This window comes from Terrapene carolina, unplaced genomic scaffold (genome assembly GCF_002925995.2).
Source record: "Terrapene carolina triunguis isolate 2854851 unplaced genomic scaffold, T_m_triunguis-2.0 Scaffold69, whole genome shotgun sequence".
Classification (NCBI taxonomy): Eukaryota; Metazoa; Chordata; order Testudines; family Emydidae; genus Terrapene; species Terrapene triunguis.
The window spans coordinates 39,805,049-39,818,247 of NW_020664420.1; the positions used below are offsets into that span (position 1 = coordinate 39,805,049).

Genomic DNA, 13,199 nt, shown 5'->3' on the forward strand with positions numbered 1-13,199 from the left:
CAACCCCCATCACCAGGCAGTATAGCCATCCTGAAGTGCAGCACTCATTGCGCAGCACTCCAGACAGGACATACGCAAATCTGTGATTGTACCGTTCCCCACCCCACCCCCTTGCCCTTTCTAATTCCCAAACAGTTGTGTTTCTTTCAATAAATGAATTTTCTTTTCAATAAATGGATTTTTTGGCTTTGAAAACATTCTTTATCATTGCATAAAGTAAAAGATACCTTAGCCCAGGAAAGAAACAGGCACTGCAAATCAGCTTAGCAAACACAGATTCCTACTAACATTGTAACCACTGCACTTCACTCCCGTGCAGGGCACCAGACATTACTGCTGGTTTTCAGCCTCAAATTGCTCCCTCAAGCCATCCGTAATCCTTGCAGCCCTGTGCTGGGCCCCTCTAATAGCCCTGCTCTCTGGCTGTGCAAATTCAGCCTCCAGGTGTTGAACATCAGCGGTCCATGCCTGACTGAATCTTTCACCCTTCCCTTCACAAATATTATGGAGGGTACAGCACGTGGATATAACCGTGGGGATGCTGTTTTCGGCCAAGACCAGCTTCCCATACAGAGATCGCCAGCAGCCCTTTAAACGGCCAAAAGCACACTCCACAGTCATTCGGCACCGGCTCAGCCTGTAGTTGAACCGTTCCTTGCTGCTGTCAAGGCTCCCTGTATAGGGTTTCATGAGCCACGACATTAACGGGTAAGGGGGGTCTCCAAGGATCACGATGGGCATTTCGACTTCCCCTACCGTGATCTTCCGCTCTGGGAAAAAAGTCCCGGCCTGCAGCTTCCTGAACAGGCCAGTGTTCCGAAAGATGCGTGCGTCATGCACCTTTCCAGACCAGCCTGCGTTAATGTCAATGAAACACCCATGGTGATCCACAAGCGCCTGGAGAACCATAGAGAAATACCCCTTCCGATTAACGTACTCGGATGCTAGGTGGGGTGGTGCCAGAATAGGAATATGCGTCCCATCTATCGCCCCTCCATAGTTAGGGAAACCCATTTGTGCAAAGCCATTCCACAATGTCCTGCATGTTACCCAGAGTCACGGTTCTTCTGAGTAGGATGCGATTAATGGCCTTGCAAACTTGCATCAACACCATTCCAACGGTCAACTTTCCCACTCCAAACTGGTTCGCGACCGATCGGTAGCTGTCTGGAGTTGCCAGCTTCCAGATTGCAATAGCCACTCGCTTCTCCACCGGCAGGGCAGCTCTCAATCTCATGTCCTTGCGTCGCAGGGTGGGGGCGAGCTCCTCACACAGTCCCATGAAAGTGGCTTTTCTCATCCAAAAGTTCTGCAGTCACTGCTTGTCATCCCAGACTTGCATGACGATGTGATCCCACCACTCAGTGCTTGTTTCCCGAGCCCAAAAGCGGCGTTCCACGGTGCTGAGCATGTCCGTGAATGCCACAAGCAAGTTCGTGTCATATGCATTATGCAACTCGCTATCATCGTTGGACTCCTCACTGTCACTTTGGATCTTAAGGAATAGCTCGACTGCCAAACGTGACGTGCTGGCGAGACTCGTCAGCATACTCCTCAGCAGTTCGGGCTCCATTTCCCGCAGACCGAAACGGAACACAGATCGTGCTGCACAGAAACCGTTGAAAGATGGCGCCAAATGTGGACAGAAACACAGGGATTGCTGGGATGCGAAGCGATGCATCACGGGGCGTTGGGACAGGACCCAGAATGCCCTGCACCCCCCGCCCCCTTCCCACAACCCACGGCGCCAGAATGGGAAGAGGTGCTCTGTGGGATAGCTGCCCATAATGTACCGCTCCCAATGCCGCTGCAAGTGCTGCAAATGTGGCCATGACAATGCGCTGTCAGCTGTCAGTGTGGACAGACTGCAGCGCTTTCTCTACTCAGCTGTACGAAGGCAGGTTTAACTCACAGCGCTGTACATCTGCAAGTGTAGCCATACCCTGACATGAATCTCAGAATTGAGGAGCACTAGTTTGGAATGTGTATATTACAGGCTTACTTTTTTTTTGCTAATTGTTGACTGTAAATTAATTTCTAAAATGATTGCAATGAGACTAAAGAGAGTAGTGACTCAGCTCAATTATCCACTCAGCTCAAGTTGGATTTATTAAAGGGAGAATGGTGGCATTTAATTTACAAACTCTGTATCCGATAGTGTGGGACTGTAGTGTGAGTTTGACCACGAAGCACTCAAAGTCATTAACTGCTGAAGAAAATTCTTTCAATAGGGCCACTTAAATCTATCTTTATACTTTTAGAAGGTTTGACTTTAGAAATGCTTTTCTAAAAAGGGCTAGAACACTGTACTCAGTTTCTACAGTAGCTATTTCCTCATTTCCAAACATTTATATTTTAACCTTAAATGCACATTTTCTGATTTTCACACATTTGACTTTATAATTGTAACATTTTAATAATGCTGTTGCAAATTATTGATTTATAACTTTAGGTCTATCTTGAAATTTTCTCTAAAAATATCCTTAGCTTTTTCTTTTAAAAGAAAAACTCGCAAAGGGCCAGAGTATAATCTCTGAATGGATACGTTCCAGTTTTTTTATGCCACCAAACACAAAAGCAGCTACCAGTTCATCAGCAGTGGGTTTTGTTGTTGTTTTTATGTACCAATGGCTGGTCCCTCCTTCCATGACATACATGCTCTTGTGAGACAGTCACAGCAAACAGCTACCAGGGAGAGAAATCCTTCAAAAATTAATTAAAATAAATCAAAAACTGAGGAGCAAAGGGAATAAGGTGCTGAACTCTTCATAGCTAGTGTGGAGACAGCTGTTTGCCCTGAGGAAGAGTCAGGGGAACTTGTCTGACAAATTCATCTCCTTATCCAGTCTCTGGCCTAAAGGTATGGTTCTACAAACCAGTAAATCAAACAAGCTTAGGCAAGATTAAAGCCTCCTCACATGATTTCAGACCTACAAGTATGGCTTCAGAAACCAGCAGGCCAAGAACTTCTTATCAGGCCACCAGCAGAGATTCAGATGTTTTCCCCCCAAGGTAAACCTTCCCACCTTGGGACATGCTAAAATGTTTGGGTCCACCATCCTACAATCTTGCTAAAGCACTCAGTAATGTTTTTTTTGTTTGTTTTTTTTAGTGGCAATCACCTTGATAGCCTACGAACCCCTCAAAATGCATTCTGGTTTGCAGAGAAGGTGGAAGATAAATTATCTGAGTAGGAAAACTAACTTCTGTGAGCTAGTAAGAATAAAGGAAAACTGTGATTGAGTACATAGCCTGAGATATTTTGTCAATTGTATGTGAAGAATTATCCTCTAGAGAACGTAGAGCCGCATGAAACTACTAGACAATTTAAAGCAGAGAACCCGGCTTTTGGGGGAAGATTCTTAGATAAAGGGCTCAGAAAGGATGCTTTCTCTGACACTCTAAAAGGCCTAAAAATTAGGCTGCAGACCATGTCTACCTAAGATTCTCAGTTCCTTCATTAAGAGCTCTTTAGTTCCTAATGCTTAGAAGGTCTCCAGAGCTTCAGAGTTCCTTGAACCAGAGCTATTTGCTTTAGAGAGGTTACTGACTCCAATCCATACACTATGATCTTATAAGCTCTGTAAAACTTCTGAAGAACTTTATAACACTTACAAAAACCTCATAGAGTTCTCAGAACTCTAATTTTTCCGAGCAGCTACATTCAAAATATTAGCCCCAAACTTTTTTTAAAATAGCTATGTGTACTGGTAATTAATGTTGGTAATTAATGAATAAAACAAATGTGGAGATATTAATCTTGTATCTCAAAAATGCCTTGTCTAATTAGTTTCAAACTTTGAGAAGAAGTTTTTCTCTGGCTGGAAACTACATATGGAAATTTTATAGAGAAAGGAGTAATATTTCAACAAATTAGAAGAAGGGGTCAAAATCAGCCTTATAATGGGAAATTTCATACAATTTTAACTATGGAGATGCTACTGCTGGATCGATAATTCTGCTATAAACTGGGGGCCCATCAGCTAGAAACATACAGGAGGAGAAAGGCCTGGGTGTATTAGTCAATCAGAGGATGACTGTAAGCCACCAACATAATGCAGTCATAAAAAAGCAAAAGTGATCCTAGAATGTATCAGGTGAGATATTTACAGTAGAGAGGGAAGTATTAATGCCATTGTACAAGGCACAGGTAAGACTTCATCTGGAATGCTGTGTACAATTCTGGTCACCCATGTTCAAGAGAGAGGAATTCAAACTGGACCAGGTGCAGAAAAGGGCTGCTAGGGTGATCAGGGAAATGGGGAGGCTGTTTTACGAGAGGAGGATAAAAGAGCTGGCTTGTTTCACCTAGCAAAATGAAGGCTGAGAGGGGAGATGATTGCTCTCTATAAATACATCTGGGTGATAAACATTAGGGAGGGTGAAGTGCTATTTAAGCTAAAAGAAAACATTGGCGCAAGAACAAATGGATACAAACTGGCCATGAATAACTTTAGGCTGAAAATTAAAAGATGGTTTCTAACCATCAGAGGAAAGAGGTTCTTCCAACTGAAGTAGTGTGGGCAAACAATCTAACTAGTTTTAAAATAGAATTTGATAAATTCATGAACGGGGTTACCTGTTATATAGCAGGGAACTGTACAGAGTGACCCAGGAGATCCCTTCCAGTCCTATGTTTCTATAAAAATGATAGCCCTTAGCTCCAGATTGTTTTGCAGATTTTACGTTCCTATATATATAAAAAAATTATCTCTGCGGTTAACAGCTGTCTGTCTGTCTGAATATGATCTCTTTCAAACTACTTTGTGACTTTCACCCAATACCACTATTTCTATCAGTTATTTTTCTAACACATTATCTATAGTCAGGAAGGTGAGTGGCTCCCTCTGGAGCTACTGCCTACTGTTTTACAGATTGGTTGTAAAGGTCTTTGTGTGAACAGCACTGTAATAACCTCTTCAGAGATACACAAACAACTTATTTGATGCTGTCAGCCTTTGCTTGTCTGGGGTCCAGGGTATATGAATGTATGCTGGACATCAGATTGTAGATCCTTAATACTTTTTGTTCTTCTGTGTCTTGTGTTCTGAAATGAACATGTTGTGTAGAAAGACTGTGAGGTTTTGTGTCTGGGCTGTTTGTCGCTGTGGGTTCGAGACTGGTCCCTGGAATTCTTCTCTTCTGAAAGCACTGTTTATTGGTGGTTACTTCCCCCCACCCTTCATCTCAGGATGAGGGCCGCAGTGGCCTAATAGATAAGGCAATGGCTTTCTAAGTCAAAGATTGTGGGTTCAAGTCCCATCAGGGGTGGAAAGACTCCTTTTTGGGAGGGGAGGGATAGCTCAGTGATTTGAGCATTGGCTTGCTTAAACCCAGCATTGTGAGTTCAATCCTTAAGGGGGCCATTTAGGGATCGGGGGCAAAAATCTGTCTGGGGATTGGTCCTGCTTTGAGCAGGGGGTTGGACTAGATGACCTTCTGAGGTCCCTTCTAGCTCTGATATTCTATGAAGAATTGTATTCAGTGCTGTTATAGCCATGTTTGTCCCAGGATATTAGAAAGACAAGGTGGGGGAGGTAATATTTTTTATTGGACCAACTTCTGTTGGTGTGAGAAATAAGCTTTCGAGCTTTGAAGAAGAGTTCTATGTAAACTCAAAAGCTTGTCTCTCACACCAACAGAAGTTGGTCCAGTAAATGATATAACCCCACCCACCTTGTCTCCCTAATATTGAAGAATTATCTTTAAGGGACTGAGTGAAATCCTGGTCCCATTGCAGTCAAAAGGAGCTTTGCCATTTTTCACACCATGCAAGATCCTTCTTTCATTATTTTTTTCAGAGGGGGTGGGGTGGGGTTGTTTTTTGTCAGAAGTCATGTCTTGAAGGACAAAAAGGGTGTGTTTCATTTGTGTTAGCTCAATCAAGTTAGCTTAACACAATTGAAAAGCCCCATTAAGATGCAGGCTAACACATCTGAAGACATGTGGTTGCCTAGGGGGGAGGCTAGGCTACAACATGGCCAGCTAACATGCCTTCAGATATGTCAGTGCAGGGCTGCCGGGGGGGCAATTTGCCGCAGGCCCCCCACGAGAATATAGTATTCTATAGTATTGCAACTTTTTTTTATGGACGGGGCCCCCGAAATTGCTTTGCCCCAGGCCCCCTGAATCCTCTGGGCGGCCCTGTGTCAGTGTGCATCTTAATGGGGCTTTTTAATCATGTTAAGATATTGAGCTAAGAAGAGTCCAGCACACATCCTTTTTGTCTGTTAAGACAAGGCCAGAGAGCCCTGGACATTTGAATAGGGACTGAACACTGAGCTTTTCATTCTGGTGCCACTTTTATTCTTATTCTCATGCCAGCCCTCTTCCTCCTCCTAAGAGCAACTGCTAGCTGTAACAACTCTGCCATGGTTAGCAGCTGCTATGCTTGAGTGCAGCCCCTTTTCAATACTTCCAGCTGCGCTGTTATTGTAGACCTACTCCTTCAGTGATAGTTGTGTCCAGAAGCCCTGTCAAAAATATTCTGACATGCAGCTGTGATATTGCGGGCAAATGTATTTAACAAAGAAAGGCTAAATAAAACAGAAAATAAAAAAATACAGCTTTCCAAAGACCTCAGTTCACTGACTATTGGATTTGAACAGCAAATTCCATACTGCTGCTGAGCTGCTGCCTTGCTTCATCTTTCATGGTTGAATTTTTATAATGTGACATTGATACTGTTTTTAATAATGCAAACTAAACCTCATAGGGCCAAATTCTACCCACAGTTACCCAGTCTCCTTTACTTTATGCATTTTAAAGAAGGTTCCAATCCTGCACATACTCAGGTGACAAGTATTGGAGCCTTAGGCCTGATCCTGCAATTTACTGTGTACAGGTGCATTACTGCCTCCATGCACAGCCCCACTGAAGTCAATGGGTGCAGCAATGTGCTTTCACTATAAATTGCAGATCGGGGCCTAAGATTGTAAGATCCCAGGGCAGGGGATCTGTCGCAGTTTATATGTCTGTAAAGAGTCATTCACACCTATGATCCTATATAAATAATAGCAGGAATAATTGGACCTTATTTTAATGTAGTGTTTTTAATCATTTGCTTTTTTCCCCCAACAGAATCGTCCCTCCAGTCTGACTCCGTAAAAAACTCCAGAAGCTTTCTTCAGTTAAATGAGATAGTATTAATAAATAATGAGGAACTTCTGCCATGTCATATAATGGATCAGCATTGGAAGTTCTATGTGGAATGTGAGAATTTTGGATTTTAAGAACTCTTCTGATTTATAACAGTTTTTCTTCATCATCAGTTAAGAGTAAAACTGACTTTTTAGAATTAAATTGCCTTGTTACTAGCATTTAAATAGCTTCTTTAGCCTGGTAGTATGAATGTAAATCAGATATACTAAAATATTACCCGGTATCTGGATTTAATACAAGAAACTTAATTTGCAGCAGCTGAAGATAATTGTCAATGCTGAACTTATGTTTTGTTTTACTATTGAGACAAGGAAGTGTAGAGGTGAACAAAGTCCTTTTATAAGTCATACTCAGTCCTAGCATAGGTGGGTGCAACTCCATTGACTTCAGTGGCATTATACCTGCTTATACAAGGGCTGAATATTTCCTCACTTGTCCAGATAAAAGCAACACTGACAGTCAATTTGCAACTAACTTTAGAGGCAGTCTGCTTGAGCACATGCCACCCTAAATGACTGCAAAGGTCCATGTACCAATATAAGCAATTTTGTTAAGCAAAAATTAAGATAAGCAACTTTTAAAATAGCCAATTGCTTTGCTTTGCTTTACATGACCTAGAAATGTATTAACATTTCTAGAAGGTGGGGAAAGGGATGGGAGCAGGTTGGGTAAAAGCAAAATTTTATCCATTTGAAGTTCTCAGATGTGGGGTTTCTCTGATTACCAGATGTCTCCAATCTGAAATGACAGTGGAAGCACGAGTGCATGGCAGAAAGTGCAACAAGGTCATTTACTAGTAAAATAATATATTTTTTTTTTATCTAACAGCAACTTCCAAATTTGCCCCAGCCTCCTGAGGATTTGTATTTGTTTTAATTTTAAAACATCTAAGTCTTCCCCATTTAGGGTGACCAGATCACTGACATGCATGAAATATCGGGATGCGGGGGGAGGCGAGGGGGGGGGGGGGAGGGAAAAAAAAAAAGCCATTTTGCATGTGCCAGGGGAATTAGCAGGCCCCGGGCACATGCGGCGCGTCCCGCCGCCCCGCGGAGAAGGAGCCGCTGGAGCGCAGCCGAGCGGGAGAGGCGCGGGGCTCCGGACCCCAGCAGCGGCGGGGGAGAGCGGCTCAGGGTCGCGTGAGTGGCCACGTAAAGTTTATTGGCTGGGGGGGGACCCCGGCCGGCTCCTCGCCCCTGTAGGGGGGTAGTGTCTCCACCCCACGCCAGCATGTCCTCCCGGCCACCACAGGCCAGGTAAGGAGCCGAGTCCCCCCCTCCCCCCTCGTCCTGGCTCCTCAGCTGAGCGGCATTCCTTCTCCCTCCCAGGCTTGCAACTGTAATGCCGGCGCAAGCCTGGAGGGAGGGGGTGGTGGCCGGCTTCCAGTTTCTGGAGCTGGAAGCACCAGGCGGGCAGGCAAGGGGGCTGCTCCCCCAGGAGCGAGACGGGGGGGGGCTCAGCTGAGGAGCCAGAACGAGGGGGGGGGACTCGGCTCCTTACCACCCCCCTACAGGGGCGAGGACCGGCCGGGGTCCACCCCGAGCCGATAAACTTTACATGGCCACTTGTGCGGCCCCGAGCCACTCTCCCCTGCCGCTGCCGGGGTCCAGAGCCCCCCCGTCTCCCTCTTGGGGGAGCAGCCCCCTTGCCCGCCCGGTGCCCGTACTCACCAGCCCCGGGAACTGGAAGCCGGCCACCACCCCCTCCCTCCCAGGCTTGCCGCCATTACAGCGGCAAGCCTGGGAGGGAGGAGGAATGCCACGTGCTTAGGGAAGAGGCGGGGCCAGGGCGGGGATTTCGGGAGGGAGCCAATGGGGGAAGGAGGGGGCGGAGTTGGGGTGGGGGGTGGGGCGAGAGCCCTTCCGGGAGGGCAAAATTGCTTGTTTGTCCAGTGTCCCGACCGCACATCGGTCGGGACGCGGGACAAACAAGCAAATATCGGGACAGTCCCGATAAAATCGGGACGTCTGGTCACCCTATCCCCATTTATACAACATTTGACTATTATCACGAGAGTGATATGCATTCAAATAGCATTCTTGCTCTTTCACTCCCTGGATTACAAGAAATAGAAAAGTTGCAAAGGTAACACCCAATACTGTTAATTCCAGAGAATGGGACAGAGTGAGAGACTCATGCCAAAACATGGCAGCCTGTAATGGTTATTGGGGTGTGAATTATTGTCTTGAAGGGGAGTTGAATACTGCCTTAGGCAAAAGGAGACTATCGGGGCAAGAACTTGATACAGGAGAAGGAGAGGGATGCTTCTAATGGGAAGTGTGTTAATACCGTGCCCTGTCATGCATTAGTAGTCATTGATTGATAAGGCCTTAAAGATTGAAAAAATACAAACTGTCATGAAGCCAAAAAGTTAAAGGCTTTTGAGTGGTAGGTATTTAATAAAGGTCAATTTCCACACAGAAAAGAGAGAAACCGTTTTTCTTAGCTGCTACAATAGAAGAATAGAAAGCAAAATCAGTTTAAAGTAAATGGTTATTCAAATATAGTTCCTGTCTTGTTTGGAGGAGGCTACCATCTTATTTAAAAAATGACCTTTGACTATCAGACCTACTGTACTGCTTGTCAGTTTATTTTGAATGTTTTCCTTGTTATAAATAAAATTGTTAACAAAAACTGTAAAGTCTTGACAGTAACACTTTATTTTAGTCAGTATAATAATAATATAATATAATTATAATATAATAACATTGCACATGATCAAAGTGCAGATTGAGAGGTGGTGACAAAAATATTGGATCACATGCTGATTCATAGGTGAGGGGAAAAGGAGGCAAAGTATTTGTAAACTGCTGTTTTTTTTACTGATTCTGTATGTGAACGTAAAAAAGCTTAATTTTCTTTGATTTTTTTTAATCAGTGTTCACATGTGCACTTTAAGCAAGTAATAGAGTTAAGGTGTTAGCTTGACAGCAAGAAATTAATCTGGCCTAACTACCAATTAATAAAATTAGTAAACCTAGTTTTCTACTTTCCAAATCCATACTCTTTTCATAACTTAAAGAAATAGGACATGAGAAGGGTGGTGTCTTTGTAAATGCTTTACTTTTCATTCCAACTATGGTTTTACATTAAAATTTAAGCCTTTACAATCACATGCTAAAGAAGCACAGTTGGTCCTGGACACTGTGCAATACATGCAGGATCACCAGACCTCTGTTCTAGTGGAAATCTAATGTGGTGCATTACACCCTAGGTGACAGACAGTAGTGGCTAGTCCTCCTGACCCTTCTGCTTTCAGCAGCTGGCTGACTTGTCTTATTTAGTAAATGACTTCTCCTCTCCTATGCTCTGAATGAATGTACATCTCATGCTATGCAGAGCAGAGGAGCCAAGAAGGAGAATTCAAAGAGGAGGAATCAGCTGATACCCCCGTCACTATTAATATTTCATGTAAGGAAAAAAGGAGAGATTTCAGGGGCCAGGAAGAGTCAAGGAGGCAAAGGGGAGATGAAAATAAGTGAGGAAGAAAGCAAAGGGGATTGACAAAAGAATAAGGAGGGAGAGACAGGAACATAAGAAAGCAGCTGGGGACCAGACAATAAAATATAGAATAATAGATTTTAAGGACAGAAGGGGACTACTACGATTGTCTGACCTCCTGAATAACACAGGCCATAGGTTATGGAAGAACTACATAGGGAAGGGAAGTAAGGGAGAAGTGACAATGGAACAAGAAACAAAAAGGACAGAATAAAATTCAACCAGTGCAGAGGGCTAGCACAAGTGTTATATAGGAAGTGGTGCACTGGCCCTCTGCACAGGGGTGTATTTTACCCAGAATGAACAGAGCAAATCAAGAGACATGGGATAGTAAAGGCCAGATTTTAAAGGGTATTTATGTGGTTAACAATGCAGATAGATGCCTAGTGGGATTTTCAAAAGCATCTGAGCACCTAAATCCTATAGGTATTAGGAATCTAGACACTTTTGAAAATCCCACCAGGCATGTCTCTGCATCTTTAGACACCTAAACACCTTTAGAAATTGCTCTAAGAGCTCAAGTTTTACCGCAAAAGTACAGTTTGAATGAGCAACAGAGCTAGGAAGGGAGAGTGAATTTTGAATGAGACAAAGATACAAATGTCACGCTGTCTGCAGTGGCTCATGACCATGAGTGCCAACCTCAGGGCAGACTGTCAAAAAGCAGGGCAGAAACCCCAACTGGTTGTAAGTTCTATAATTAGATTTCACCCACCCAGTAACAAATGTGAACTCCTAAAGCACTACAACAGTCTTACCATGGAGTTACAGACAGTCCCCTTGGGCATTCCAGTCTATCTTGCCACCCACGCAAGTGGATTATGTGATAGATGATCACTTTACACCAAAAATCACAATAATATTCGGGTTACTGGTCCCAAAGGATTAGTCACTTACCCCAGGTCAATTGTACTCAGATCTCAAACCAAAGACAACACCTGTAATGAATCCTGTAATTAACTAACTAAATATTTATTAACTACAAAAAGAAATGAGAATTATTTACAAGGTTAAAACAGGAAACATAAACCCACAAATGAGTTACAGTCTTAGATTTAAAAAGGTGATATAAACTTCTATAATAAGCAACTCTATATGTCCTTTAGAGCTGACCTATGCCAAGCAGCATGAGGATCTCTTGTGTATGTTTAGAAGTCTTTGCCCCTCAGAATTCAGACAGCAGAAAGAAACCAAGTTTCTCCTTGTCAGGGATTTTTTTTATCCCCTTCACCCCAGAATCCAAGCTTATGGGATGAGATCATGCACAGGTCTCCCCTTCCTGGAGGGAGTTAGGAATGCAGTAAACAAGGTCTGTCTGTGTCCTTTGGTGATACACAATGCCTCATTTGCCTTCAGTGGGCCATCTTGTGTACAGGATAAGCCCTTTACCTTAATTAATGCTTCTTTTCCTGTTTGGTGAGTTACACAATTACAGAGGTTTACAATGCAAACACTCAGTATAACTTTAGACCCAGGTGGGCACATATCCGGCCCATCAGACCTTTTGATCCGGCCCTTGAGCTCCATTGCCCAGCTCTGGTGCTCCAGCCGGGAAGTGGGGTTGGGGGCTTGCCCTGCTCTGGCGCTCCAGCTGGGGAGCGAGGTAGAGGGCTTGCCCTGCTCCACCCACCTGGCGCTCCCATGTGTTAAGGACTTGCGTGATGGGTGTGAGGGCACGTATGTTATTCTGGCTGCACAGCCCAAATGTGCCTCAGGCGCCATCAGAGCCTGGAATGTGCAAGCCCACGTGCCTGCTACTTGTTGGCTTAGGTGACGCTGATGTTTTAGTAGTGTTCATTTTCCATTGTTGAGGATAAAACAAAGAGTAGTTGACATGGGAGTGCTCAGTGGCAGTTTTCAAAGTTATGGGCTGTCGGGACCTACATGGGAGGAGATTTCTCTGAGCAGGGGGCTGGTGAATCTCAATGAGTTCCAATGACTGGACGCTGACCCCCGACAAATCCAGGCTAGAGAGAAAGGGCATGGAAAGGGGGTAAGTTTGGTTTAATTATTGTAATACATTGTTATGATGGTATATTTATAATAGTAAGTAAGGTTTTATGTTTATTTCCACTAAAACGTATTTTTATTATATGAAGTTTATTTGAATATCTCTGAATTGTTAATTTCATGAGCATTCATGGCCGCCATACAATTTCCATACCCAGATGTGGCCCTCGGGCCAAAAAGTTTGCCCGACCCTGCTCCCCAGCAGGAGCACTGGGCAGGCGGCTCCCTGGCTGGAGCGCTGGAGCAGGGCAAGCCCCCGACCCCGCTTCCCAGCAGAAGTGCTGGATGGGCGCAATGGGGCAAGCCCTCCACCCTGCTCCCTGGCTGGAGTGCCGGAGCGGGACAATGGAGCTCGAGGGCCGGATCAAAAGGTCTGACAGCCACATGCGGCGCGCGGACTGTAGTTTGCCCACCCCTGCTTTAGACCATGAGTAAGGTTGAGATTTTATCATGGTTATTTTTAGTAAAAGTCAGGGACAGGATGCAGCCAATTTACAAAAATTCATGGAAGCCTGCGACCTGTCTGT

At 44.4% G+C, this 13,199-nt stretch overlaps 1 protein-coding gene across 1 annotated transcript in view; it reads left to right on the forward strand.

Annotated features, from left to right (window-relative positions):
- Window positions 1–7,232, forward strand: part of ANKRD31 (ankyrin repeat domain 31) — a 115,310-nt gene extending 108,078 nt beyond the window's left edge. Inside the window, 1 exon segment of the mRNA XM_026649268.1 lies at window positions 7,081–7,232. Within this exon segment, the coding sequence (XP_026505053.1) occupies window positions 7,081–7,232 (152 nt within the window).
- Window positions 7,233–13,199: the final 5,967 nt, after the last annotated feature.